The following is a 26,104-nucleotide window of genomic DNA, read 5'->3' as shown; positions in this document are numbered from 1 at the left end:
CCGAGGTGGCGGGCGGAACTGGGAGGCCCGGTGGGAAAGGGAGGGGAGCCGGCTGCGCATGCGCCGCAGCTGTCCGCGGTGACGGGCGGAACTGGGAAGCCGGGCTCGGGATCCGCGCCGGTGGGAAAGGGAGGGGAGCCGGCTGCGCATGCGCCTCGGCTCTCCGGGCGACGGGCGGGTGCGCGCAGGGACGGCAGCCGGGCGCCGAGCGGAGCAGCGTCGGGATGGACGAGGACGTGTTGACCACGCTCAAGATCCTCATCATCGGCGAGAGCGGCGTGGGCAAGTCCAGGTGAGGCGCGTCCTGCGCGGCCGCCGCGTCCTGCCGCCAGCCTCCGGGCCGGCCTGGGCCGCGCCCCGCGCCCGCGCCCGCGGGAGGCCCGGACGCCGCCCTCCTGGGCGGGAGGAGCGCTCGCCGGAGGCCGAGTGCGGCCGCGGAGGGCCCGGGCGACGCCGCTCGGCCCTCGGGACCCGGCCGCCGAGGCCCCGAGGTCGCCGGCGCCAACTTTGTCACCGCGGAACCCCGGTCTGAAAGTTTCAGGCCGCCCCGGGCGCCGTCCTGCTGCTGCGGCGCAGCCTGACCTGCCTTTTGTTATTATTCCTTAATTAGCCGGCGTGGGAAGAGCTCGCTGGCGTTGCGATTGCTTGGAGAATTCAGTTTCGTGTAAGAAGCGAGTGCCTAAGCTGTGGACCATCTTTGAAAATTAAAGGGAAATCGTCCCTTTTTTGTTTTGCCACATCATGTGGAGACAAAAGAACACATTAGCATTTCTTTTTCTCTTGCCTCTTTCCTCGGGGAAAATAATATTGACCACAGCTGTTGTTGCGTATTAGGAAGACTTAGATCTGGGTGTCGCCAGAAGGTTGTGGTGTCACCCCGGGACTTGAACAAAGTTCTCCAAGAGAAGTCATCCTGGCCATCTGATTATGAGTAGCTTATACACAGTCATGATCCGTAAACAGTATTTAAACTCCGGGGTCTGGAAGCAGTTTCATAGTTTGCTGTGCCTCCTGATACACATATCTGTCAAATAACTTTTAACATCATTTAATAAAGTCTTGCTTGTGTAGTCACTTAGGGATTTGGAAGCTTAGAATGTAATTCTGAAACTTTGTGTGTTGTTAAACGTTGACAGTACATTTTTGTAGTTTTTTCCCCCTCAAACACTATGGGTTATCAAAATAGCATAATGTGTATTGATTAAATTCGCGAATAAACTAATTTTATGATGTAGTTTTGTACATATTTGGAGGTTAAAAAGTTAGTTAACACATTGAGCAGTTTTACTAGGAATTCCATTCCCTTGTGATCTCCTTTTTCCTTGAGATAGCCCCCTCATTTAAGGCATATTAAATTGTTGTTTTGGAAATCAAGAATAATCAGTTGTCCTTTCAAGTAGTTCAACCCAATATATGATTGGTTGCCACTTTAATATATAGATGATAAGTTAAGGTTTGTTGAAAGTACTGGCAGGTTGACTGCATTTACAGCAAACTGGATTATAATCCACATTCTTCTTTTAGAGTAAAGTGTTAAGTGCATTTCTTGGTTGCCCTCACTCACTTGCCCCAGACAGTCTTATTTGGGACTAGTCTGCTTTAAACTTTTTCTCCATACTTAATGGTGAAGTATGAACTACTCGCTGCAAAGCGTTAACATTTTTGTCTCTTTCAAGAAAGGATTGCATCTAGGGAGGCAGTGGTCTTATTTTGTTAAGCTAGGTCTGCACTCTTGATCTGGGTGATGTGCTGTGGAAAATAACCTTGAGCACTGATCTCATGTGCAAGAGAAGAGTAACTAACTCCATTAAAATAGAAGCCTGTGCTTCTCGAGGCAAGTTGGCACAAAAGCGTTGTCATGGCCATGATGTTCAAGTGTAGTAACCAGTAGTTTGTTTCTTTTACAGAGCCAGAGCAAGTGGAAGTGAGGTGGCAGTTTTGTTGAGAAATTATTGCATAACAAAGGATAACTTAGTGTACTGTGAACTAGAGAATTTCTTTCCAGTTTATTTCATGGTGTTAAGAATGTAAAGAGTTTGTGATAGAAGCCAGAGATCAAGATTATGAAACTAGTGCAGCTGCTTGGGTAACTGTGTGTGCATGGGAAAAGGGAAGAGGTCGTCAATAGAAACCTCTAAACCCCATCTAACCTTAAATTTACACACTGAGACATTGATTCTGTGGCAGGGTTTAGCAAAGTAAAAATGTAGCAGAGTGTTTCAAAAAAATGGAAGGGATTGTAGATCCTTCCAGTGTCTAAATTGCTATTCCTCCTACATTCTTCCCGTTACTTTAGGTTAATTTTATGTGTAAATTAATAAATGTAGATTAATTATAATCACACTTTCTTATAAACTTGATCTTATAAATTTGAGCTTGTGTTTGTTGCTTTACAACATACTCACTGCCTTTGCTGACAAAGTACCACTAAATGACAGGCTGTTAGAAGAATTAGTAATTATGGAAGAAAAATCCATGGCTCAGTGGCACACTGTCCTAGGTTTAATAAGTGATAGCCAATACCATTATCACTACTTGCATTGTTATGGTGTTGGTATTATTGCTACTACTATACAAGGTTATAGTAAACCAAGTTTTTGTAGTAATATATTCTGTGGTGATGAGGTACAAATATATATCTTCTATTATTTCATGAGTAACAGTATGTTGGAAGAGAAGACAGTTTTTATAAGTTGTCGTTGGGAGTCTTACTAGTGCTGTCTCTTGACACATTTTGGAAGTGAAAATAGCAATAGTCAAACAAAATGTTAAGTAAAATAATCTAGAAATTTAGTCTTCTGTTTTAGTTTGATTTTGTGGCGCCTGTCTTTTGGCAAACACAAGAAAACAAAACCAAGAGAGAGAGTTAATTTTTTTACATGTAACTAATGACACTGGGTTTGAAAACTGTACGGAGGCCATTATATTTTGGCTTATACTTTGTGCACAAAAATGCCTCAGCAGCTGTAATCACAATCTATAGAAATATTCATTATACATATATATTTTTTATTATTATTTTTTGCATGGTGGTGCATACTTGTACTTGGGAGGCCAAGACAGAAGGATTGTAGATTCCTGGCCAGCTTCATCTACTTAGTGAAGCGCTCTGCAATTCAGTGAAGACCCTGTTTCAAAATAAAGAATAAAAAATAGGGCTGGAGAATAAAAAAGAATAAAAAATAGGGCTCAGAAGTAGAATGCCCCTGGATTCCATCCATCCAGTATCGCCCCCCCAAAAAAAAAAAAAATGAAAAAAAAAGATATTGTAGGTACCATTGAGGTAATAGTAGTGAACCAATTTTAATATCTTTTGCTCATAAAATATATTTCGAATTCAGACATGTGATAGCTGTTTTCTTTTCTTTCTTTTTTTTTTTTTTTTTTTTTTTTTGCGGGTCTGGGGATAGAACCCAGAGGCATTCGCCCTCTGAGTTACAGCCCCTGCTATATTTTGTATTCTTTATTTTGAAACAGGGTCTCACTGAGTTGCAGAGGGCCTCACTAAGTAGCTGAGGCTGTCCGCGAACTGCGATCCTCAGGTCTCAGCCTCCCGAATGCTGGGATCCCAAGCGTGTGCCACCACGCCCGGCTTGTTTTCTTGATTGGTCTAAGTAAACAGATAGATAAAACAATCTACTTTAGAAGTTAATATGAGAGAAAATTGATTAATTTTGTAAGTCTAGGGCTCTGACGAAAGCTTTTATTTTTGAAGCGCTTTTACTACTTGACACTTTTGCTCCATATTAAATCAAACAATGGTGGGGGACATGCAGCCTCAGCACCTTGCTAATCTGGTGTGCTTGCTTTCTTCTCTTCTTTCTAGTTTCTTCATAGTTTCCAAGGTGTAGTCCTCTCTTCCCTCCCACCATAACTGGCACGTTGATTTTCTTTCATATTTTCGCTGGAATTAACTTTACAAAATATGAAATATTTCTTGTCATTCTTTTGACTATTTCCCAGTTGCCTGTTTGGCCTCACACACCCTACCGCGTGCTTGCCAGAACATACCTACTCCAGCTGGCATTGATCTTCCTCTTCTTCCTTTTTATTTTATCTTTTCTTTGCACTTAGGTAATACTCATACTACTTGTTACCAAATGCTATGTTTTTATGCTTCTCTGTTTTTACTTAAGTGCAGATTGGATTACACAACCCATTTAAGTGAGTTGGTTGCATTCTAAGAGGTCTTTTCTTTTTCATCCATGTCAACTAAAGCATGGCATGTTGCTCTTAGCATCTGTAGAGGGCATACCAGTACAGATTTAAGTAAGAAACAAACCACCTTTTTGCACTTGGGGAATAGGATAGGGGAACAAAGCGTATATATTTATTAGTAAACTGGGGAGTTTTAAATTGCTTTTTTTATTTTTTATTTATGTACTGGGAATTGAACCCAGGGGTATTCTACAATAGAGCGGTAACGCTTTTTACTTTTTTATTTTAAAACTCGGTCTCAGTAAGTTACTGTATGCTGACCTAGACTTTGTGATCCTCCTTTTTTTAAAAAAACTTTCTTATTGATACATTGTAGTCATACATTTTAATGGGATTAGCCCTTACCCAGTCCCCACCCCATCCCCTCCCCAACCCTCCTCCCCATGCTTGGTGAGTGATTGACTTGGATATGTTTGTTTCAGTACATCCCGTGCTTTAGAGAGCTCCCTCTTCCCCTCCGTCCCCTCAGGCCGCCTTATTGCTCCTCTATAGGGTCTCCTTCTTCATCTAGAGTTCTTCCCGTTACCCATTTCTCCCTAGCTTTTGCATATGAGAAAAAGCATCCAATTTCTTCTTTTTTGTGACCTCCAGTTCCATCCACTTCCCTGTAAATGATGTCATTGTGTGTTTATGGCTGAGTAAAATTCCACTGTGTATGTATCCCACAGTTTGGTAATCCATTCATCTGTTGATGGACATCTTGGCTGGTTCCATAGTTTGGCTATGGTGAATTGTGCAGCTATGAGCATAGATAGGCATGCATTAGTTTGGTAGTTGCGTTTGTGATCCTCCTTTCTTAGCCTCCCAAGTACTAGGATTACAGGTGTACACCATAGCACCTGGGTCCCTTTCTCATAATTTAATTCTTCTCTACATACCTGCACCAAGGTGGTATTCCTGGGAGTACCCCAAATCAGCTCTATTCTTTTCCAATAATTTGTGACAAAAATATAACAATCACAAATATATTTATCATATATGATTAGAAATAAAAGTTAAATTCCTAATCCTTCTTTTTATCTTTCTTTTAGCCTGCTCTTGAGGTTCACAGATGATACTTTTGATCCAGAACTTGCAGCAACAATAGGTAAGCCTAAATTTAGAAATTGAGCAGAAACGCGGTATGTATTTTCTTGTCTCTGGGCAGTTTTGACAAAGCCCCCGCGCCCTCCTCTTAGCACCCTGCCGCGTCCATGTTTGTGGAGGTCTTGGCTTTTAAGACGAATGGCGGTGTCATTGATCTCTGAAGTCTTTCTAGGTCTTCCCCGCAAAAAGACTTTCCTTAAGTGTTCTCTCCTGATGGCACCTTGTTAATGCTGCTGATATGATGATCTGTATATGCATTGGATTACTGTACTGTGGGTTTCTTTTATTTTCAGCATATACAGTAATTTGATATTTATTGTATGACAGGCGCTGTGCTGAGAGCTGAGGCTATGATGCTAGGTCTTTATTGTCATGTACCTGTGGTAAAGGATATCAATTTCAACATTTTCTGTAATTTTTGGTGTATATTCTGAACATTCATATACTTATTTTTATTTTTTTATTTTTTGTGGTACTGGACATTGAACCCAAGGGCATTCTACTTCCAGGCTCCACCCCAAGCCTTATTTTTTATTCTTTATTTTGAAACAGGGTCTCACTAAGATGTGGAGGGGCTCACTACCAGCTTAGGCTTGCTGTGAACCTGTGATCCTGTCTCGGCCTCCTAAGTACTGGGATTACAACCGTGTGTCATACCCGGCTGAACACGTGTTTATTGATAATAGTTATTAAGTGATTATTAGGAGTAATACCTAATTGCTTTGTGTGTGTGTGTGTGTGTGTGTGTGTGTGTGTGTGTGTGTCCTGGGGATTTAACCCAGAGATATTCTACTTTTGAGATGTACCCCCAGCCCTTTTTAATTTTTAGTTTGAAACAGGATCTTGCTAAGTTGTTGAAAGTGTCATGTAGTTGCTGAGGCTGGTCTCAAACCTTTGATCCTCCTGTCTCAGCCTCCCAAGTACAGGGATTAGAGGCGTGTGCCACCATGCCTGGCCCAAAAGCTTTTTTAAAGCAAAATTTAGATTGCCTGAAAGTAGTTTGTCACACTACATATTAGAATATTTGAGAAGATAGAGGCATATATTTTCTATCACATTTTTTCAGAGTAGACTACAGTATAAAAGTATAGAGAGATATACATTCACAAACATATCAAAGCTAATCACTAAGCTGAGTTAGAGTTGTCTTGGTCTGTTTTGAACTAGGTATGATCTTGGGCAAGTCATTTGACTGTCATCTTTAACTGTAAATTGAGAGGTTTGGAGGAGTGTTAATATATATTTTTTCTAATTCAAAAATGTGATATTTGCTTTCTGATTTCTCATTCTTTTTTAATGAATTCTTTGAGAATAAATCATAGACATGTCTTTAACATCTAAATACTTTAATATGAGCTTCCTTCCTTTTCTTTCTTTCTTTCTTTCTTTCTTTCTTTCTTTCTTTCTTTCTTTCTTTCCAGGGGATTGAACCTAGGTTCTATCTTTGAGCTATTTTCCAGCCTTTATTTTTTATTTTAGACAGGGTTTTGTTAAGTTGCTAAGGATCTCACTAAATTGCTGAGGCCGGCCTCTAACCTTCTGTTTCAGCCTCCCAGGCGCTGGGATTACAGGCATGTACCACCATGTCCAGCTTTAATGTATGTTTCCTAAATGAATATGGATATACTTCTGCTGTGTACAGACAGATCTCATTAATTATTCTATTAATATCCTGTATAACAAAAGAAAAAACATTTTGGTCTATGACCATTATCCAAGGTCAAATTTTTAGTTTTCATTTCTCTTTAGTTTCTTTTAATCTGAATAGTTCTCAAGGCTTTCTTTGTCTTTCCATGGCCTTGACAGTTCTAAAGATTACAGACCAGTTATTTTGTAGGCTGCTCCTTGATGTGTCCTCAGGGTTAGATTCTGGTTTTGCATCTCTGTAGGCAAACGGTACTGTTGACGCTCTTTGGTCACATACGGTGATATGTACTAGGTTTCTCCACTGTAGAGTTACTGTTTTCCTCTTTGTAACTAATCAGTTTCTTTGTGAAAAGGAGAGAGAATCTGAGGGAAGCTGTATAGATGTCCTAGTTCAGATGTCCTAGTTCGTATAGTACTTTTTGCCTTCTCATTTTAGTATTCACTGATAATTCTTGCCGATAACAAATACGGTAATATGGATGGAGCCAGGCATGGTGGCACACGCTTGTAATTCCAGTGCTTTGAAGGCTGAGACAAGAAGATTGTGGTTCTTGGACAGCCTCAGCTACTTAGTAAGGCCCTCCACAACTTAGTGAGACCCTATTTCCAAATAAAGAATAAAAAATAGGGCTAGGGGTGTACCTTGAGGTAGAATGCCCTGGGTTCCATCCCTAGTACCACACAAATAGGCGCGCGCGTACACACACACACCCCCATATGCCCTACAATTATCCTGTAATAAGAATGATGTGTTATTCTGTCATCCGAGCTGTGGATGGGAAATGATGATTTTTTTCTATATCCTCATTCTTTTCTACACTTCTTATTGTTTCTATGAATACAAACTCATGGCCTCTGAATTTCTTTATAAATTATATCAAGTGAGCATTACTTAGCTTTTGTATGACATTGATATTTATAGGTTTATTTATGTAATAGGAAAAGGAATCATTTAAAACACAAGTACTGGGATTACAGGCATGCACTACTATATCTGGCTTGTGGCTTGGGTTTTAGTTGTCTTCTTATTTAGTAATATAGGACTTTGGTTTTAGTTTTTCCCTCTCTGTTATTTTAGCTAATTGTCAAAAACAAAAGAAAAATCCAACTCTGTAATAACATTATCAACCACAGAATTCAACAATTATATTGAGTTTTTTATACAAGATAGAAAATTAATTGTCTCATTAAATTACTGAAAATAAGCATGTACTGTCCTTACTAGTGTGTGTGTGTGTGTGTGTGTGTGTGTGTGTGTGTTACTGGGATGGAACCCAGGCCAGGGGCATTCTACCTGTAAGCTATACCCCCAGCCCTATTTCATATTCTCTTTGAAACAGGTCTCATTAAGTTGCAGGCGGCCTCACTAAGCAGCTGAGGCTGTCTGTGAACTACAGTCCTCCTGTCTCAGCCTCCCAGTGCTACGATCACAAGCATTTGCTACGAAGTCTGGCATCTTACTGTTTTATTATAAGTTAAGATACTGATTTTCCACAAAATACTGATTTTCACAAGGCCATTAACAATTGAGCTAATTGCTTTTCTCTTTAAAACCCACATGTATGTTGGCTATATATCTAAGTCAGAAAGCAGTCTGCTGCCTAAATGTAAAAAACAAAACAAAACCAACCAACCAACCTTTTTTTTATAAAGATATCTAGGACTCATTTAGGAACAAATTATAAATTTTCTCACTAGCATCTATAACCTCAGTATTTAATTTTACAAAAGACAGCTTGTACAGGTAATTAGACTCTCATCAACCTAGTGAGATTTGTTTCAAAGTTAAATAGGGCTAGGAGTGTAGCTCAGAGGTAGAATGCCCCGGGTTCAATTCCTTGTCCAAAAAAACCCAAAAAAACAAAAAACACCACACAAGCCGCAGTGTAAGTAGAATTGGTGTCTGGAACAGTGGAGATTAAGCTTGGGGAAAGTAGCAGGAGGATGCAGGGCTGCCGTGTTGCTGAACTCAGAACCACAAGACGGGCTTCAGGAAGCTGAGGCCCCACTGAGGCACGACCTCATGAGAGGTTCAGAATTTCCGTAGAATCTCAGCTAAATTCCAACTCCATTCATGGTGTCAGCAACCTCACATAAATACCAGATTAAATATGTCCACACAGCAGGAGAAGAAAAAGAAATCTAATACCTTCTTTTTTCAAACCCTCCCATATAACAAACAAACAAAACACCTGTTCAGAGTATTCATGCATTTTATCCACATGTGTGTTTGTTTTATTCACAAGTGGTCTCTTGATTGACATCTTTAAGTGTTTTGTGCTTTATCCTGTTTTCTTCTTTGGAGACTCAAATATGTGTATGTTGTATTTTCTATTTTTATCTTAACATTTTCTTTCTCATTTGTTTTAGCATTTTTACTCATTTTTGAAAATTCTACTCCCTGGTTCCACTTCTAGCCTCAGCATCCCTATTGAGTTGTCCACAGTTCACGGCTGTCCTTAGGATCTTCCAAACGTCCTTGGTTTCAGTCTTTCTTTTCTCTTTTCTTTTCTTTTCTTTTCTTTTGTGGTACTGGGGGTGGAACCCAGGGCCTTTTCTACTTCCAGGCTGTACTCCCAGACCTAGTTTATACTTGATTTGGAAACAGGGTCTCACTAAGTTGCTGAGGCTGGCTTCGAACCTGTGCGATCCTCCTGTCTCAGCCTCCCAAGTGCTGGGATTACAATTGTGCGCTACCACACCCGGCTGTTTCAGTCTTTTTTTTTTTTTTTTGCGGGTCTGGGGATGGAACCCAGGGACATTTGACCTCCGAGCTACACCCCCTGCCCTATTTTTTATTCATTATTTTGAAACCGGGTCTCACTGAGTTGCAGAGGGCCTCACTAAGTAGCTGAGGCTGTCCACGAACAGCGATCCTCCTGTCTCAGCCTCCCAAATGCTGGAATTACAAGCGTGCGCCACCACGCCCGGCTCTCAGTCATTTTTAAAGGTCCGTTTTTTCGTCTGTTCAGTTAGCTTGCATTTCCTTTTCTCATGCAGTGACATCTGTCCCAGAGATTTCTTTGTCTGCTGTGTTAATGATATGTAGGTGTTTAGGTCCTTACTGATGATCATTTGCAGCATGGAAAGAAATGAAATTTAATTTAGATCCTGTAGACATCACTCACACCAACTTTACACTGTCAATAGGCAAATCTTCTTAGTGTTAAAGTTTCATTTTTTATTTGCCCTGTTTTAATTATCTTTTGAATATAAAAATATTGCTTTAAGTAAAACTTTTTTTTGTTGTTTTTATTGAGGTACTGGGGATTGAACCCAGGGGCCTTCTATCTCTACACCACACCCCGAACCCTATTTTAACTCTTTATTTTGAGAAAGGGCCTCACTAAGTAGCTGGGGCTGGCTGTGAACCTGCGAACCTACTGTCTCAGCCTTCCACTGTTGCCGTCACCAACCATGTAGTAAAGATGAAGAAACTTTTGTGGTTAATAACTCGGATTTATTGATGCATTGTGACCAAGAATTCCCATTTTGAAATGCCGGGCTCAGGCAGAAGTGGCAAGTCCTTTGCTTTGAAGAGGAAGGGGATCTGGCAGTAGAACAACGTGAAGTACAGCTCTATATGAGAACGTGACCAGCACGTTCCAGTGGACCTGACAGCACATGCCTCTTTGGCACGTCCTGTGACTGCTCATTACAATCCTGTGTTCTACTGGGATGCTTATCGTTTTCAAATATGGACATTTTCCCCTATAAGTTTTATGCATCTAAGTGTTTCCTGTAAACCTCAACAAGACATGTTCATATGTGACTAGAGGTATTCCGCTTGAGATATTCATTACTTTTGTTTTTTGTCTTCATTTATAGCTAAATTAAAATTTTGAATCATTTCCACCTAATTTCAAAATTTAGTGCTCTATTTTGTAAACCTTGGATAATCTTTAAGCATCAAATGCCATTAGGAAAGGTATTCTGTTAAATTAATATTTATAGCTGGGCTTGGTCACATTTGTAATCCTAGTACTTGGGAGGCTGAGCAGGAGCATCTTAGTTTTAGGCCAGCCTCAGCTATTTAGGCCCTCCACAACTTTGTGAGACCTGTTTCAAAACAAAGGATTAAAAACAGGGCTACGGGTATAGCTCGGAGGTAGAATGCCCTTGGATTCAATTAGCAGTACTGACAAATATATATTTTGTGGGAAGTGACTTTATTTGGAATAGAACAACATGTTCATTATATATTCGTGTCAAATTATTTTCATTTTATGAATAGAAACTTCAAGCTAAAATTGAGAATATCATTATAAGTAAGAATAAAATAATTTGAAAATGAGATTTATTTAAACCTCAATATTGTGAGAATATTAAAAACATTTATTTAGAGTGTGATAGCTAGATAGTTATCAAAGTGGATTACTCTTTGAAGCATTTCCATTTTTCTTTTACCATTGTTTTTTGTGGTACTGGGGATGAAACCCAGGGGCATTCCACCTTCAAGCTATACCCCCAGCCCTATTTTTTTTTTTTTTTATTCTTTATTTTGAAACAGGGTCTCACTGAGTTGCAAAGGGCCTCATTAAGTAGCTGAGGGAGGCTGTGAACCACAATCCTCCTGTCTCAGCCTCCCAAATGCTGGGATGCACAAGCATGCGCCATCACACCCGGCTTTCTTTTACCTTTTTAAATGTTTACTTTGAATGTATGACTTGGCAAAGGGCTCGATGAAACCGAGTCTTAAGTTTTAGTGCTGAATTAATACAAGTGTGTGAGGACGACAACTCAGACTGTCACTTAACATATTTTATTAGCTGAGCTTGGTGGAACATGCCTGTGATCAGTGCTTGGGAGTCTGAAGATGTATACAAAAAACAGTTATAAACAAGTAGAAGGTATTCAGACACAAAAAATAGAATAGTTACAGTTGTATTAGAGTTTTTTATATTTCTTTTATAATTAGGTAGATCCAAAATACACAAGAGTATAGGAAGGTAGTATAACACAATCATCAAATCTTTTGAATAAATTACTTGTTACTTTAAAGCCTAGGGAATAGTTTTACAGAATCAATTCTGGACTTGGCAACAAAGTAAATCTTAAATTGAATAGTAGAGACTTTTTAATATATACTCTGATAATTAAATTTTTTAATTAGTATTTGTGACTGATTTTGTTTCTGGCATATATATTGATAGAAACATTAAAAAATAATCTACTAGACCTTTAAAGAGGAACTAATCTCAGAACTCCTTAAATTGTTTTGTCAACTAGAAAGGGATGGAATACTCCTAGACACATACTATGATGTCAGTATCACCTTGCTACCAAAAACCAACTAAAGACACACCAAAGAAATACAGACCAATATCCTTGATGACTGTAGATACAAAAATTCTTAGTAAAGTACTTGCAATTCACATTCACAATTGCATCTAGAAGATTATGCCAGGTGTGGTGGCACACATCTGTAGTCCCATTATGTGGGAGTATAAGACAGGAGGATTGCAGGTTTCAGACCAGCATCAGCAATTTAGTGAGACTTTTTGCAACCTAGTGAGATACTATTTCAAAATAAATAATAAAAAGAGCTTGGGTTATATCTCAGAGGTAGAATGCTCCTGGGCTCGATGTCCAGTACAATAACAATAATAGTAATAAAGCAGCAAGACAATGCAGTATTGATGAAAGGATATGTATATCGACAGCAGAATAGAAATCCCAGAAATAAATCCATACTTGCATCGATTCCCTATCAGGCTACCAAGATAATCAATATAGAAAACATAGTTGTTTCAGCAAATAGGCTATAACAATTGAATGTCCATATGTCAAAAAAGAAAGAACATTCTTATTTACTATCCTATGCAAATGTTAACTTGAAATAGATTAAAGTCCTTAACATAAAAGCAGAGATACTCTTAAAACTTCTAGAAGAAAGCATAAGAGAAAGTATCTGGGACATTGGTTTGGGCAAAGGTGTTTTATCTAAGACACAAAAACACAAACCATTAAAAAGTTGTTAAATGTGACTTTATCACATTTAAAGTTTCTTCTTCAAATAGCATTCAGGAAATAATAAAAGTTTCAGACGGAAAAGAAAGTACTTGGAACATATAGCTGATAAAGAATAAAAGAACTTTTGCAACCCGGTTGTATAAGAAAGTGCTCACAAGTTCAAGACTAGTCTCAGCAACTTAGTAGTGCCCTCAGCAACTTAGTGAGAATCTGTTTCAGAATACTTTTGAAAGGGGCTGGGAGTTACCCGGGCGTGGTGGCACACGCTTGTAATCCCTGTGCTTGGGAGGTGGAGACATGAGGATCGTGCAGGTTCGAAGCCAGCTGCGCTGGCTTAACAGACCCTGTTTCCAAATAAAAAGTATAAAATAGGTCTGGGAGTGTAGCCCGGAGGTAGGAGGGTTTCCAGGAACCCCAGTACCACCAAAAAGAAAAAGGGGGGGGGGGCTGGGAGTTTAATTCATAGGTAAAATGCCTCTGGGTTCAATCCCCAGTGTGCGTGTGTGTGTGTGTGTGTGTGTGTGTGTGTGTGTGTGTGCGTGTGTGTGTACCAAGGCCAAAAATATATGTTGAATAAGAAAAGACAGCCTTTGCAACAAAAGGTGCTGGAAAACTGGTTTTGAAACATAGGTAGAAGAATGAAAGTAGACCCCTGCCTCTTACCCTGCACAAAGGTCACTTCAAAATAGGTCAAAGATCTAAGAATTAGATCAAAACTTTACAATTACTAGAAGAAAGCACAGGATCAGCTGTCTTAATTTGAATGCAAATTAGTACAGCTGCTGTAGAGATCAATATGGAGGTTCCTCAGAAGACAAGGAATGGAACCTCTATACGACCCATTCTACCATTCCTCAATATCTTTCCAGAAGAATTAAAGTAAGAATGCTGTAGTGATATATGTATGCCTATGTCTATAGCACCGCAGTCACAATTGCCAAGTTTTGGAACCAATTTAAATATCCATCAATGGATGAACAGATTAAGAAAATGTGACATAGACACACAGTGGAGTTTTACTCAGCCATAAAGAACAAGATCATGTCATCTGCAGGAAAATGGATGAAATTAGACAGTGCTATGCCAAATAAGCTAGCCAGTCTCAGAACGAGAAGGTTTGTACATTTTTCTCTCATGTATGGAAGCCAGAGAGAAATTGGGAAACAAAAGGAACTTCAGACAATGAGGAGAGATTCCAGTTAAGTAGTGAAAGGAGATGGCGGGAGGGAGGGGTGTGTGGGTGGGGAGACTTGAAGGAATCAGTCCAAATTATGCTCGCTCCATACATGAAATCATCAGTGACAGGCCCAAACGTACAGGGAGGGGGAGGAGCAGGTTGGGATCTGGGAAACAAAACAGTGCCATGTGAAGGTTGTTTCTATTACTGTGAACCTCACGATGATGTATAATTCTTATTTTTTTTTTTACTTGTATTCATAAGTGGAACATATAGAAATGGTATACATTAAGGCTGTGCTTGGTGCCCTCTACCCGCTCTGTTCCCATTCCCCCTCCCAACACTGAGTGTCCAGGTTGACCATGCTATATGCATACTTTTACACATATTGGATGTAGCTCCTCCCTTAACCAACCTCAGCCTTCTTCCTCTCCTTCCTTCCATTCCGGCTTTGCTGAGGTTTCCCCTCCATCATCTGGAGTCCCTCTGGTATCCCACTACTCCCTAGTTAGGGCATATTAGAGAAAACATAGGTTCCTTCTCTTGCTGTACTTGGCTGATCTCACTTAACATAATGTTCTCCAGATCTTTCCATTTTCTTGTGAATGCCATGATTGTGTTCTTCTTTATAGCTGAGTAGAATTCATTGTGTGTATTTCCATAATTTTGCAATCCATTCATCTGTTGATGGAGACGTGAGTTGGTTCCATATTTTGGCTTTTAGGGATTGTGCTGCTATGAACACGGCAATCCCCACTCCTGGGTATGATGTACAATTATAACTTACCAATAAAAGTATATTAAAACACATGTACAGTTTTGACTTATTGATTAAAATAATTTTAAGAGGAAAAATTCAATTGAATTTTATATTCTTTCCAACCTGTTGCCTTTTATTTCTTGTTTTACTGCCTTGGCAAAAAATCTCTAGTACTATATAATATTAAGTAGAAGTGATGGAGTTGATGTCCTTGTTTTTTATCTGATGTAAAGGGGAAAGCATTTTTGTCATTTATAATTAAGTATAATGTTAACTGTGTGTTTTTAATACATACCCTTTATCAGGTTGAGGGAGTTCTCTTCTATTACTAGTTTACCGAGAGGTTTTATCAGGAATGCATGTTGGGTTTTGTCAGATGCATTTTTCTGTATCTGCTGAGATGATCATATGATATTTGTTTTTGTTTAATATAGTGAAGCAGACACTGATTTTTTTTCATTGTTTAAATCAACCTCCCATTTCTGGGGTAAACACTACTGGGTCATGCTATAGGGTTCCTTTATACATTTTCTGATTCATTATATAAAATGATGTTTAGGATTTCATTTATGTTCATAAGGACCATTGGTCAGTACATGCATGTGACGGTTCCTTCATTGGCTCTCTGTTCTGTTCCATTGGTTGGTCTGTGTTTCTTTATGCCAGTACCATTTAGTTCTAATGATTGTAGTTTTATACTAAGTTTTGAAGGTGGAAAGTGAGGGCTCCAGACTTATTTTTTAAAGAAAAGTTTTTTCTTCAGTGCCTCTTCCATTTCTATATGAATTTCTGCAAGCTGTTGGAAGTTTTATAGGGATTACGTTGGACACATGGGTAGTAGTGTCATCTTAACAATATTATGCCTTCCAACTCATGAATATGGATGTCTTTTTATTTGTTTATGTCTTTTTAAATTTCTTCACCAATGTTTTAAAAATAGTTTTCAGTGTAAAGGACTTTATTTCTTCGGTTAAATTTAGTGTTTTTAAATTTTATTTATTTATTTATTTATTTATTTATTTATTTTATTTATTGGTGGTACTGGGGTTCCTGGAAGCCCTTCTCCCTCCGGGCTACACTCCCAGACCTTATTTATTTATTTGGAAACAGGGTCTCTTAAGCCAGCGTGGCTGACTTCGAACCTGCGCGATCCTCCTGACTCCGCCTCCCAAGCGCGGGGATTACAAGAATGCGCCACCACGCCCAATGTGTTTTTTTATTTTTTATTTTTTATTCTTTATTTTGAAACCATGTCTCACTGAGTTGCAGAGAGGGCCTCACTAAGTAGCTGAGGCTGTCCGCAAACCTCGATCCCCCAGGCTCAGCCTCCCGAATGCTGGGATTACAAGTGTGTGCCACCATGCCCGGCTTCCTTGGTTAAATTTATTTCTAAGTATTTTATTCTTTTTGATGCTGTTGTAAATGGAATGGTTTTTAAAAATTACCTTCTTGAATATTTCACTGCTAGTGTACTGGAATGCTGCTTATTTTTGCCTTGTTGATTTTGTATCTTGCAACTGTACTGAAATCAATTATTAGTTTTAACAGTTTTATTGAGTATATATTTACATTGAATCTTTAGGGTGTTCTGCATGTTAAGATCATGTTATCTATGAATAGAGATAGTTTTACTTTTGTCTTTTCCAGTTTGGGTGCATTTTATTTTTCTTTTTGAATGATCCTGGATAGAATTATCCATACACTATAGAATAGAAGTGGTAAAAGTTAATGTCTGTCTTACTTCTGGTCTTGGGGGGAAATTTTTCAGTGTTTCACCATTACATTTTTCATATATATTTTTTATACTTAGAATAAGACATTTTTTATGCAATAGAACAGGCTTGATTCATTTCCCCAAAACCCTAGAATAGCCGTTGGTGTAGTAATTTAGCACACAATATAAATTGATCTGTGCAATCAGTTATACCTAAAATGTCTGTCTAAAATCTCTCTTTGGGAGCTCTTAAAAACTTACACTCTCAAATTATCTTTATTAATAATGTTACCAACAAACAAAAAAAGGAGTTACTTTAACAAAATATTTACCAAAAAGACCTCAACGCCTAGGACCTGGGAGCTTCTGTAAGGGAGATTCTTTATTTGCCTCTGCATAGCTGAGCCATAGCAGGTAGTCTCAAGCCCATTCTTACCATAGGGTAACACTGCTGTCATTCCTATTTGGAGAAGCTTATTCTAAATTTAATATTGCAACTTTCACTGAAGGGCTTCTATTTAAACTGAATTTCAAGTGGGAGGAAGGGGGTATGAGAAAAGAACTCAAATTTTCTGTAGTCCAAAATGATTCTACAAAATAGAGAAATGGTCATTTCCAGTAGGTGATCAGAGATAAGCTGAAGAGACAGGTGATGTCTGGGACAGTAGCCCTTTAAAATAGGTACTGGGCGATCCATGAAGAACTTTGTGCTAAATCATTACGTGCTCACTGGATATATCAATAAAAGTTTTACCAATTAAAGTGTCTTTCTAATCACAGTTTAAAACATGCTAAAAAGTTTCTTTCTGTATTGACCAGCTTTTAGCGGCTAACTCTGTCTGGTTGTACAAACCAAAGCAGGAATTGAATGGCTGCACTGATTGCTTCCAGACTTGATGTGACAACTTTTAAAATCAATCTACTACTTTATTGTTCTTTTACCTTATAACATAAGGGATTTGCTAATTCAGAAGGTTGTAGAGACAGTAACCCCAGTGTTATCTGCAGACCATTTGAAATGCTTTTTACACTTGAAAGCCTTTTATTTTTTAGGGGGGTACTGGGGATTGAGCCCAGGGGCATTCTTTCTTTATGCTATACCCCCTAGCCCTATTTTATTTTTATAATGAAACAGGGTCTCACTAGGTTGACGAGAGTCTGACTACTTGCTGAAGCTGTCCTTAAACCTGTGACCCTCCTGTCTCAGCCTCACAAGCATGCACCACCATGCCGGGCTCAAAGCATTGTTTTGTATTCTGTTGTTTGTTCTGAAAATGCATCTTGCTTCATCCTCCAGTAGTATTGCAGGAAAGGCATGTGGCTTTGTAGGCCTTGAGGGTGGCAGGCAGGACAGTTCCAACTCACCCAGCCCCTCAGGAAGAGCACTTGGTTTTACCCTTAAATGCGCCCATTTGGCACGGTTTAGGATGGCCTGGCTGTCCTGACAACCATAGCTCTCTGTTGGGGCACTGCCCTCTTCCTGGCCAGTCTCTCCCTAGACATTGGGACACCCCAGCGAGATGCTTTTGCAAGATTACAGGACAGATGTGCAGCCTTGATTAGAGCAGCTCCAGAAGCTGAATGGCTTCACCTGCCATTGAGAAGCAAGAGGTCAGTGGCACTCAGGTCAGTTTTCATTCCCAATGGTGATGCCTCATCTGGAGAATTTCTATTTCTATCAGCCACAGGCTGATTTATCTAGGGAGGTGTCCCTGCTGGATAAGGGCTCCCCTTCTGTGTTCTTTTCTTTCTTTCCTTCCTTTCTTTCTTTCTTTCTTTCTTTCTTTCTTTCTTTCTTTCTCTTTCTTTCTTTCTTTTCTTTCTTTCTTTCTTTCTTTCTTTCTTTCTTTTTTTGTGGTACTGGGGATGGAACCAACTCCAAGCTACAGCCCCAGCCCTATTTTTTATTCTTTATTTTTTCTCACTAAGTTGTGGAGGTTTGTGTGTTCTTTTCATAAGGCCGCGGAGCTGGATCCCGCCCGTCTCCTCCATTCCCCTTTGCTGCTGCCAGGCAGTGGCCCAGGGTTCCTCCTTCCCTCCTGCTTTGTATTCTTTGATGCTTGGGTGACATCTTTGTCAACCAGGGATCTCAATGTGAACCTGCAGCTTCACATTGAGCACCCTGTAAGCTTCAATGTAGAGGTCGGAGAAGTTGATGCACAGCCCCCTGGCCAGGTCGAAAAGGGTGAGTAGTGTGCAAGTCAGCCAGCCCCTTGCAGAGGACCCCACAGGAAAGGGTGCCACCACTGGAGCAGGACAGGCAGGCCCAGCAGAGCCCCGTCGAGACCAGCACCCTCACTGCCTGCCTGCCCTCCCCTCCCCTCCCCTCCCCTCGGGCCTGGCCTCTGGCCTGCACTAGACACACTCCGGGAGCAAGGGAGAAAGCATGGTAGACCTGCAGGCAGCAGGGCAGCCTAGTTTGCATGCACCTCATATAAAACCTTTATCGTAGTTTGCTGGGGTTTTTTTTGAATTATGAAGAGTATCGCATTTTGTCAACTGCCTTTTTCTGCATCAATTAAGATGACCATGTGTTCTTTTCCAACTTCATTCGACTAATGTGATATATTACTTTGAATTTTTATGTTCATTCTGTTTGTAAATAATAACTTTTATGTGCATTCCAGTAATAAACTTGATTGATTACTGATTCAGTCTTTTTACTAGTTATGGGTCAATTCATATTTTTATTTCTTCATGAGTCAGTTTTGGTAAATTGTTTGTTCCTAGGGATTTGTTTCGCTTAGGTTATGCAGTTTGTTGGTGTATAGTTGTCCAGTATTATAATATTTTACCTTGCAAAACTGGTTGAGCATCCTTAATCCAAAAATCTGAAATGCTTCCAGTTCTGAAACTTTTTTCGGGACCAAAGTAACGCTAAAGTCTATGAAAATATTCCTAAATCTAAAGAATCCCCAGATCTGAATTCTGGAGCCAGGCATTTCAGATGAGAGATGCGGAACCGTTAATGCCTCTATTTTCATATCTCATTTTTGTAATTTTAATCTTTTTTCTTCTTAGTCAGTCCAGTTTACAGGTTTGTTTTTTTTAAGAACCCAAATCATCAGTTTTCTAACCTGTTTTTATTTGCCTTTAACCTTTTCATTTTTATCTTGCTGACTTTGCACTGAGATGTGCAGTTAGGATATTGGCTCGAGACTCTTCTTATCATGCACACCTGACGGTGGCACCTCTCCTCTTAGCAGTGCTTTCATTGCATGTCTTAAGTTGTGCTATTTTGCAGTTTCCTTTGTCAGAGTGTTCTCTTACTCTTTGTGTTGTTTCTTCTTTGAACTCTTAAAAGAGTTTAAAAGGATTGTTAAATTTTCACATATTTATGAATTTATCAGTTTTCCTTTTGTTATTAGTTTCTAGCTTCATTTTCTTTCAAAAAAGTAGTTTGTATGAATTCAGTCTTTTGAAACGTATTAAAAATTTATTTTTGCCACCAGCATATGATCTTTTTGGATAATACTCATGTACTCTTGAGAAACAGTTGCTGTTGGATAGAGTGTTCGATTTGGTTAAATTGGTTTGTTGTGTTGTTCAAATCTGTCAATCTTACGGATAATGTATTATCTGTTACTGAAAGTAATATATTAAAACTCCAACCATTATTGCAAAACATTTTTTCAAGTTTGTTAATGCTTGCTTCATATATATTTATATTAGGACTCTGTTCTTCAGTGCATACGTGTTTATAATTCTGATGTTTCTTGATAAACTAACCTATGATCAACAGTTTTTATCATAATCAGTTTTTTACTTAAAGGCTATTTGCCTGATAATAGTATAATCAACGCTTTCTCTTTGGAATACTTGTATGGATTGGGAGAATACGGTTGTGGGGAAACTGGTCCCGGGGACCCCTGTTAGAGTCCCAGACACACTTTCCCTCAAACCACAACAAAACCCAAAACGACCAAAACCAGGAAAAAAAAAAAAAACACGGGTTCTTGTCCTAAGCTAAGAACAAATATGCATAGCTTGGACAGGTGCTGAAGATTTAAAGAAGTCTATTAAAAAGATAGAAATACAGGAGATAGTCACAGCCCTGTGCCCGAGAGTGGCACAAGGGGGCAATTCGACTGAGTATACCAAAGAACCCCAGTGTACTGAGTGTTTTTATCTTGACCCAGTCTGCGGCAGGTCCTTTGATCTGTAGATATGCCGCCCTATTTCTTAGTCCAGTTTTCTTCTGTCTCTATCTCTGGACACAGACCTCTGCACCTTTTGCTACTCTCCCAAGATGTGTGAAATTGCTTCTCCAGAGACCTGGGATTTCCCCCCATCCCTTAGGCCATCTGTCTCTCCTTAGAAATGTAGAGACCTCTTCCCTGGCTCCGGCTTTCTTTCCTTCTCTTTAGAAATGTAAATTACAAGTCCCTTCTTCCTGACAGTCCTGGCTTTCTTTAGTACAAACGATATATTTTCAAAATTGGAAATCTTTCCCAATACTGGTACATTAATACATTTTAAAACCTCTTCCCGCCGGGCGTGGTGGCGCACGCTTGTAATCCCCGCGCTCGGGAGGCGGAGACAGGAGGATCACGCTGGTTCGAAGCCAGCCACGCTGGCTTAAGAGACCCTGTTTCAAAAATATAAAATAGGTCTGGGAGTGTAGCCCGGAGGTAGAAGGGCTTCCAGGAACCCCAGTACCACAAAAAAAAAAAAAAAAACCTCTTCCCAATACTAGTACAAATACTATTTGCTTTTTCTCCTCTTTTACAAGGCTGATGCTTCAGTTGATATTTCTCATTTACCATTCATAAATGTTTATTGTTGAATTTATATATTCTTTGTTAATTTTTCATATTCTACTTACTGCTTTCTTCAAAGGCTCTTTGTTAAGTATATTATGTAGTGTTAACTAAAATAACCTTTATAAAATAGACCTAAAAAGATCAAATTTGATATTGAGCAGGATGAAGAGGCACATACCTATGATCCCATTACTTGGGAGGGTGAGACAGAAGGATCAAGGGTTCTAGGCTAGTCTCAGCAACGTAGCAGGACCCTCAGTAACTTAATTTCAAAAACAAAAATGAAAATGGGAAAATGGCAGAAGGTGTAGCTCAGAGGTAGACTGCCCCTGGCATTCCTTGTAGAATGCCGCATAGGACCTCCCCCCGAGATCGTATAGAAGACATGGAACGTAAACGCAGTTTAACACAAGGAAACAAGGAGTTGACAGTTCCACTTCTGTTACAAGCTCCTTGTCACTCACACGAAGAGGTAAAAGAGGTGGTTATATAGATCCTGGGAAGAAGCTGGCAAAAACAAATTTATCAAAAGGACTCCCATTGCTGCAATCAACAAAGACAAATTATCAGCCAGCCCCCCCCCCCGCCCCGAAAAAAATAGAACCAGACTTGGTGACATGGTTAGGAAACAGCTTTAGCATGTAAGACTCACTGAAGAGCTGAGTTGCTTCTTATGAGATCCACCAGGAGACAGAAAAGAATGGGATCTGGGCCCAGCCTGCTGTTGTGTGTTGGCTTTGGTAGTAGGACTGCAGTGGGCATTGTCTCCTTTGGGTGCTGCTGGTAAGTTCCAAGTATCACATTATAAAAGAATATCTTAGGGCCATTGTTGTCCACATGTGAATTGTTTATATGATGAAAACATATATTAGACTGTTGTGATGTCATAAAGACATCATTAGACTGTTGTCAACAAATGCAAAACTAAGAAATAATAAAAGAGAAATGAGATGAGGAGGAAAGGAAAGCAAAAGTACTCTGGGAACAGAATTTCTACTTGGGGAACTAATTAGGAAAGAGGTTGGTTGAATGTGCATCTGACGTTAAGGGGGGAAAAGTTCTTATAGCACTTTTTCAAAAAGCTAAATATTTAACTGCAGTGTCTCAAGATGTTCATGACAGGCTCGCTTCATCTCTAACAAGAGCCTTATTTTAGAGCCTGCACCAATTTCCCTCTCTCCAGTCCCCTTTCCCTTTTTTAAGTAATAGGAAGAAAATGTAAGTAGTTTGTATTGTTTATAGCTGTGCTTCCACTTTGAAAGTGGCATAATGTTTTTAGGTTGTCCTTTCACTAATGGCTGCCTGCCGTTTTGGGCATGGCTCTATCAACTCCCTTATCATCCTACTCCAAAATGCCAAAGCTAAATTATCTTCAGCATACAGGAAGACTAGGCGTAATGCACATTTAGAAGATGCATTTTTATTACCCAGTTTGTATATGCATTTTCTTACTCTGTGTGTGTATGTGTGTGGGGGGGGAGATGTCACCAGATGTCATCCCCAAATTGTTATACATTTCCATGTTGGTGACAGGTTGCTCACTAACATTTAGGACAGGAGGGTGCTGTTCATCTTAGTTGGAGCTGTTATAAATTGATCGTGACAATCTAATAAGATCTTTTTTGTGTGTGTGTGGTACTTGAGCCATTTTCCCCCTGGCCAGTGGGTAGACTGTACATTAGTTTTGATGCTTTTTAGACATGTGGGCATTTAAGCCAGATGGCGTGCGTCAGCTCCTTTTTTTGGAGAGGGGAGAATTTCTTGGGAGGGGGCTGCTATAGTAAAACCTCGAGTGACTTATGGAGCTCTTCTTATGTGTATCAGCATTTTTAGAAACTTTTCATGGAATTTTGAGCACCCCTCTTAGGACAGTTCTCTAGAGGGTTGGGGCAACTGTTTTCTATGTAAATTACATTTTAATTATGCAGGAGCACGTGATTATTGATTAGGTTATATAAATCAAGTATTGTTTTTTAGAATAAAAATACTCATAAGATGAGTAAGTGAGTGATCCTTTTATATTTTGGTCAGCCCTTCAAACTGCTTATAGCCAAGAGATGAGTTAGCAGTTAGTACAGGGGAGGCTGAGACAGAAGAGTTACAGGTTTGAAGCCAGCCCCAGCAACTTAGTGAACCTCGGTTTCCAAATGAAAAATAAAATGGAAGTTGGGGATGTAGCTCAGAGACAATGCCTCGGAGTTCACCACACACACACACACACACACACACACACACACACACACACACACACAGAATGCCTTGGAGTTCACCACACACACACGCGCGCGCGCTCACACACACACGCACACACACGGTTGGCTGGTATGAATACTCTTAACAGTAGTGTGTGGATGCTTAGGCAGCCCTTGAAAACTGCCATGATCCACAGTCATCTAATACGGTGCTGATTATATTAGCACCGTAAGTCTAGCTCCTGACTTAATGTGCATAGTCAGCCATCACCTTAAATCGAGTTTTCCTTTTCCTTTATGAAAGAAGTGCATATAGGTGTTGAATTCTAAAGAATATGCTTTTCTTTTATCCTGATTAAGTCTTGAGTTACTAACTTTAGTGACAGTTTTTCTTTTATCTTTACAGCCAGAATTTCAAGAATTTAAGTATGAATTTGAGCATTTGATAAAGTTACTTTTCCATTTTCTGGTTTTATTGATAATGGATTTTAAAAGAATGTTTTACTGGATGACTTACCAAAATTTTCATTTCTTCAAGGTGTTGACTTTAAGGTGAAAACAATTTCAGTGGATGGAAATAAGGCTAAACTAGCAATATGGGTAAGATTTAAAAATTTTTTTATAGATATTAGACATGCTTTTGGGGGAAGCAGAAATCGGTTTGTTTTTTGTTCTAGAGGAGAATGAATGGCTTGTATTAAATTTTTGGAGATTTGATGTTGATTAATCTTATATTTGGATAATTAGGCAGAGACTTATTTTACTTAAATGTTTGCGATGTCTAATCCCTTGAAAGTACTTCAAAACAGGGAGAATCATTATTATTGAATTTGTTTCATTAGAGTTTTCAAAAGGCCATTTAGTTTGAACCAAAATTAAAGGTAGTTGTGGGGGAGAAAGGGAAGTAAAGTGATACTCAAGAAAGAAGTTTTTTCCCTGTCTCTTAATATAGCTATTTATAAATATCTTATCGTTCCCCACTGGCTTCATTTCACATCTCTCTGTATCCTACTGTTCTGATCCAGGGTGCTAAATTAACTGTCAGAAACATCTAAGAGGCACAGTTGCTAATATATAATATGTATTTTGCATGTTATTTATAAAAAATGCTATTATCTAATTTCTACAAATACTATGATAAAAATATACAGATATTTTATAACAAAATAATATTAGAACTGACTAGCAACCATCAGATTGAAATGTATTTCCACATGGTGGTTAAGTGGTAAATGACACCTGTACACCACTCTTAGGTTGGCATAGCGAGTGTTTATGCATCTTATGACACCATTCTTCTTCCTGGTCATCTTTAAATGGTACTTTACTTCTAACATGCAGCATTTTATTTTATTTTATTTTATTTTATTTTATTTTATTTATTTATTTGTGGGTCTGGGGATAGAACCCCAGGGGCAGTCAACCTCCGAGCTATATCCCCTGCCCTATTTTTTATTATTTGAAACCGGGCCTCACTGAGTTGCAGAGGGCCTCACTAAGTAGCTGAGGCTGGCCGTGAACCGTGATCCTCTGGTCTCAACCTCCTGAATGCTGGGATTACAAACGTGCGCCACCAGCCTAGGATAGTATTTTAAGTGCACCAACTAGAACAGTAATTTCTTTTCTTTCTTTCTTTTTTTTTTTTTTGTGGTATTGGGGTTCCTGGAAGCCCTTCTACCTCCGGGCTACACTCCCAGACCTATTTGATATTTTTATATGGAAACAGGGTCTCCTAAGCCAGCGCGCGCGGCTGGCTTCGAACCTGCGCAATCCTCCTGTGTCTGCCTCCCAAGCGCGGGGATTACAAGCGTGCGCCACCACGCCCGGCCTAGAACAGTAATTTCTAACAACATTTTGGGAAATGTTGAATTAGAACAGGTAAAACATATTGAACAATTTAAGAATAATGGCTTTTGTATGAACCTGGGGGCCTGCTCTTTTAGTTTGTATTTCATATCACCTCTTTCTGCCCTTTCTATGCTTTGAAAAGTATTAGATTAGAATAAGATCTGAGGTTTGATAGTTGGAGTGAGATTTTCCTCTCATAAAACAGGTTCTTTATATTTTTTTAATTTGCTTTCTATTTCCTGCCTAATGAAAAGGCTGGCAGTTTTGTTGAAGAGATATCTTTGTCCTAGGCTTATAAATATTTTTACAGAAGAAAGGTTTTTCTAGGACTAAAAGATTCCTACTGATTCATTCTAAAAAACATAATTCAGATATAAAAAATCAAAAGGGGAAAAGTTCATCTTTAATTATTATAAAACTTTTAATGACCATCCTTTAAAATATTTAAGCATCTATATACATAATCTTATACTATATGTATATGTGATTTTCCATAAGAAGGGATTTTGCAGTACTGGAGATGGAACTCGGGCATTCTACCTCTGCGCTCTACCCACAGCCCTATTTCCTATTCTTTATTTTGAAACAAGGTGTTACTGAGTGACCTCACTGAGTAGTAGCTTAGGCTGTCTGCAGACTCGGATCCTCCTGGCTCAGCCTCCCAAATGCTGGGATTACAAGCGTGCACCGCCACGCCCAGCACCATAAGAAGGGATTTTATGTTTT

At 39.3% G+C, this 26,104-nt stretch overlaps 1 protein-coding gene and 1 pseudogene across 5 annotated transcripts in view; one reads left to right on the top strand and one right to left on the bottom strand.

The window, feature by feature from the left end:
* Positions 1 to 224: 224 nt before the first annotated feature.
* The window catches only part of RAB18 (RAB18, member RAS oncogene family), a gene marked incomplete at both ends in the record, with an annotated part of 33,798 nt that continues 7,918 nt past the window's right edge, over positions 225 to 26,104 (top strand). For 3 of the 4 annotated variants that reach the window (XM_080717169.1, XM_080717167.1, XM_080717168.1), the window contains 3 exons: positions 225 to 292; positions 5,250 to 5,305; positions 24,069 to 24,130. In XM_080717169.1, coding sequence (XP_080573295.1) covers positions 225 to 292; positions 5,250 to 5,305; positions 24,069 to 24,130 — 186 coding nt within the window. Of the gene's footprint in view, positions 293 to 5,249; positions 5,306 to 24,050; positions 24,131 to 26,104 lie in introns of all 4 variants that reach the window. The other variant, XM_080717166.1, reaches the window with a different exon arrangement.
* On the bottom strand, positions 10,412 to 17,987 carry LOC308277641 (annotated as a pseudogene). The gene is made up of 3 exons: positions 17,928 to 17,987; positions 17,518 to 17,614; positions 10,412 to 10,501 (listed from the first exon to the last, which is right to left on the bottom strand). The product of its transcript is annotated as an uncharacterized misc_RNA (transcript).

The sequence above is a fragment of the Muscardinus avellanarius genome (genome assembly GCF_963383645.1).
Source record: "Muscardinus avellanarius genome assembly, chromosome: 20".
Taxonomy (NCBI): domain Eukaryota; kingdom Metazoa; phylum Chordata; class Mammalia; order Rodentia; family Gliridae; genus Muscardinus; species Muscardinus avellanarius.
The sequence above is the reverse complement of the archived record's forward strand: the minus strand, read 5'-3'. Positions and strand labels throughout refer to the sequence as shown.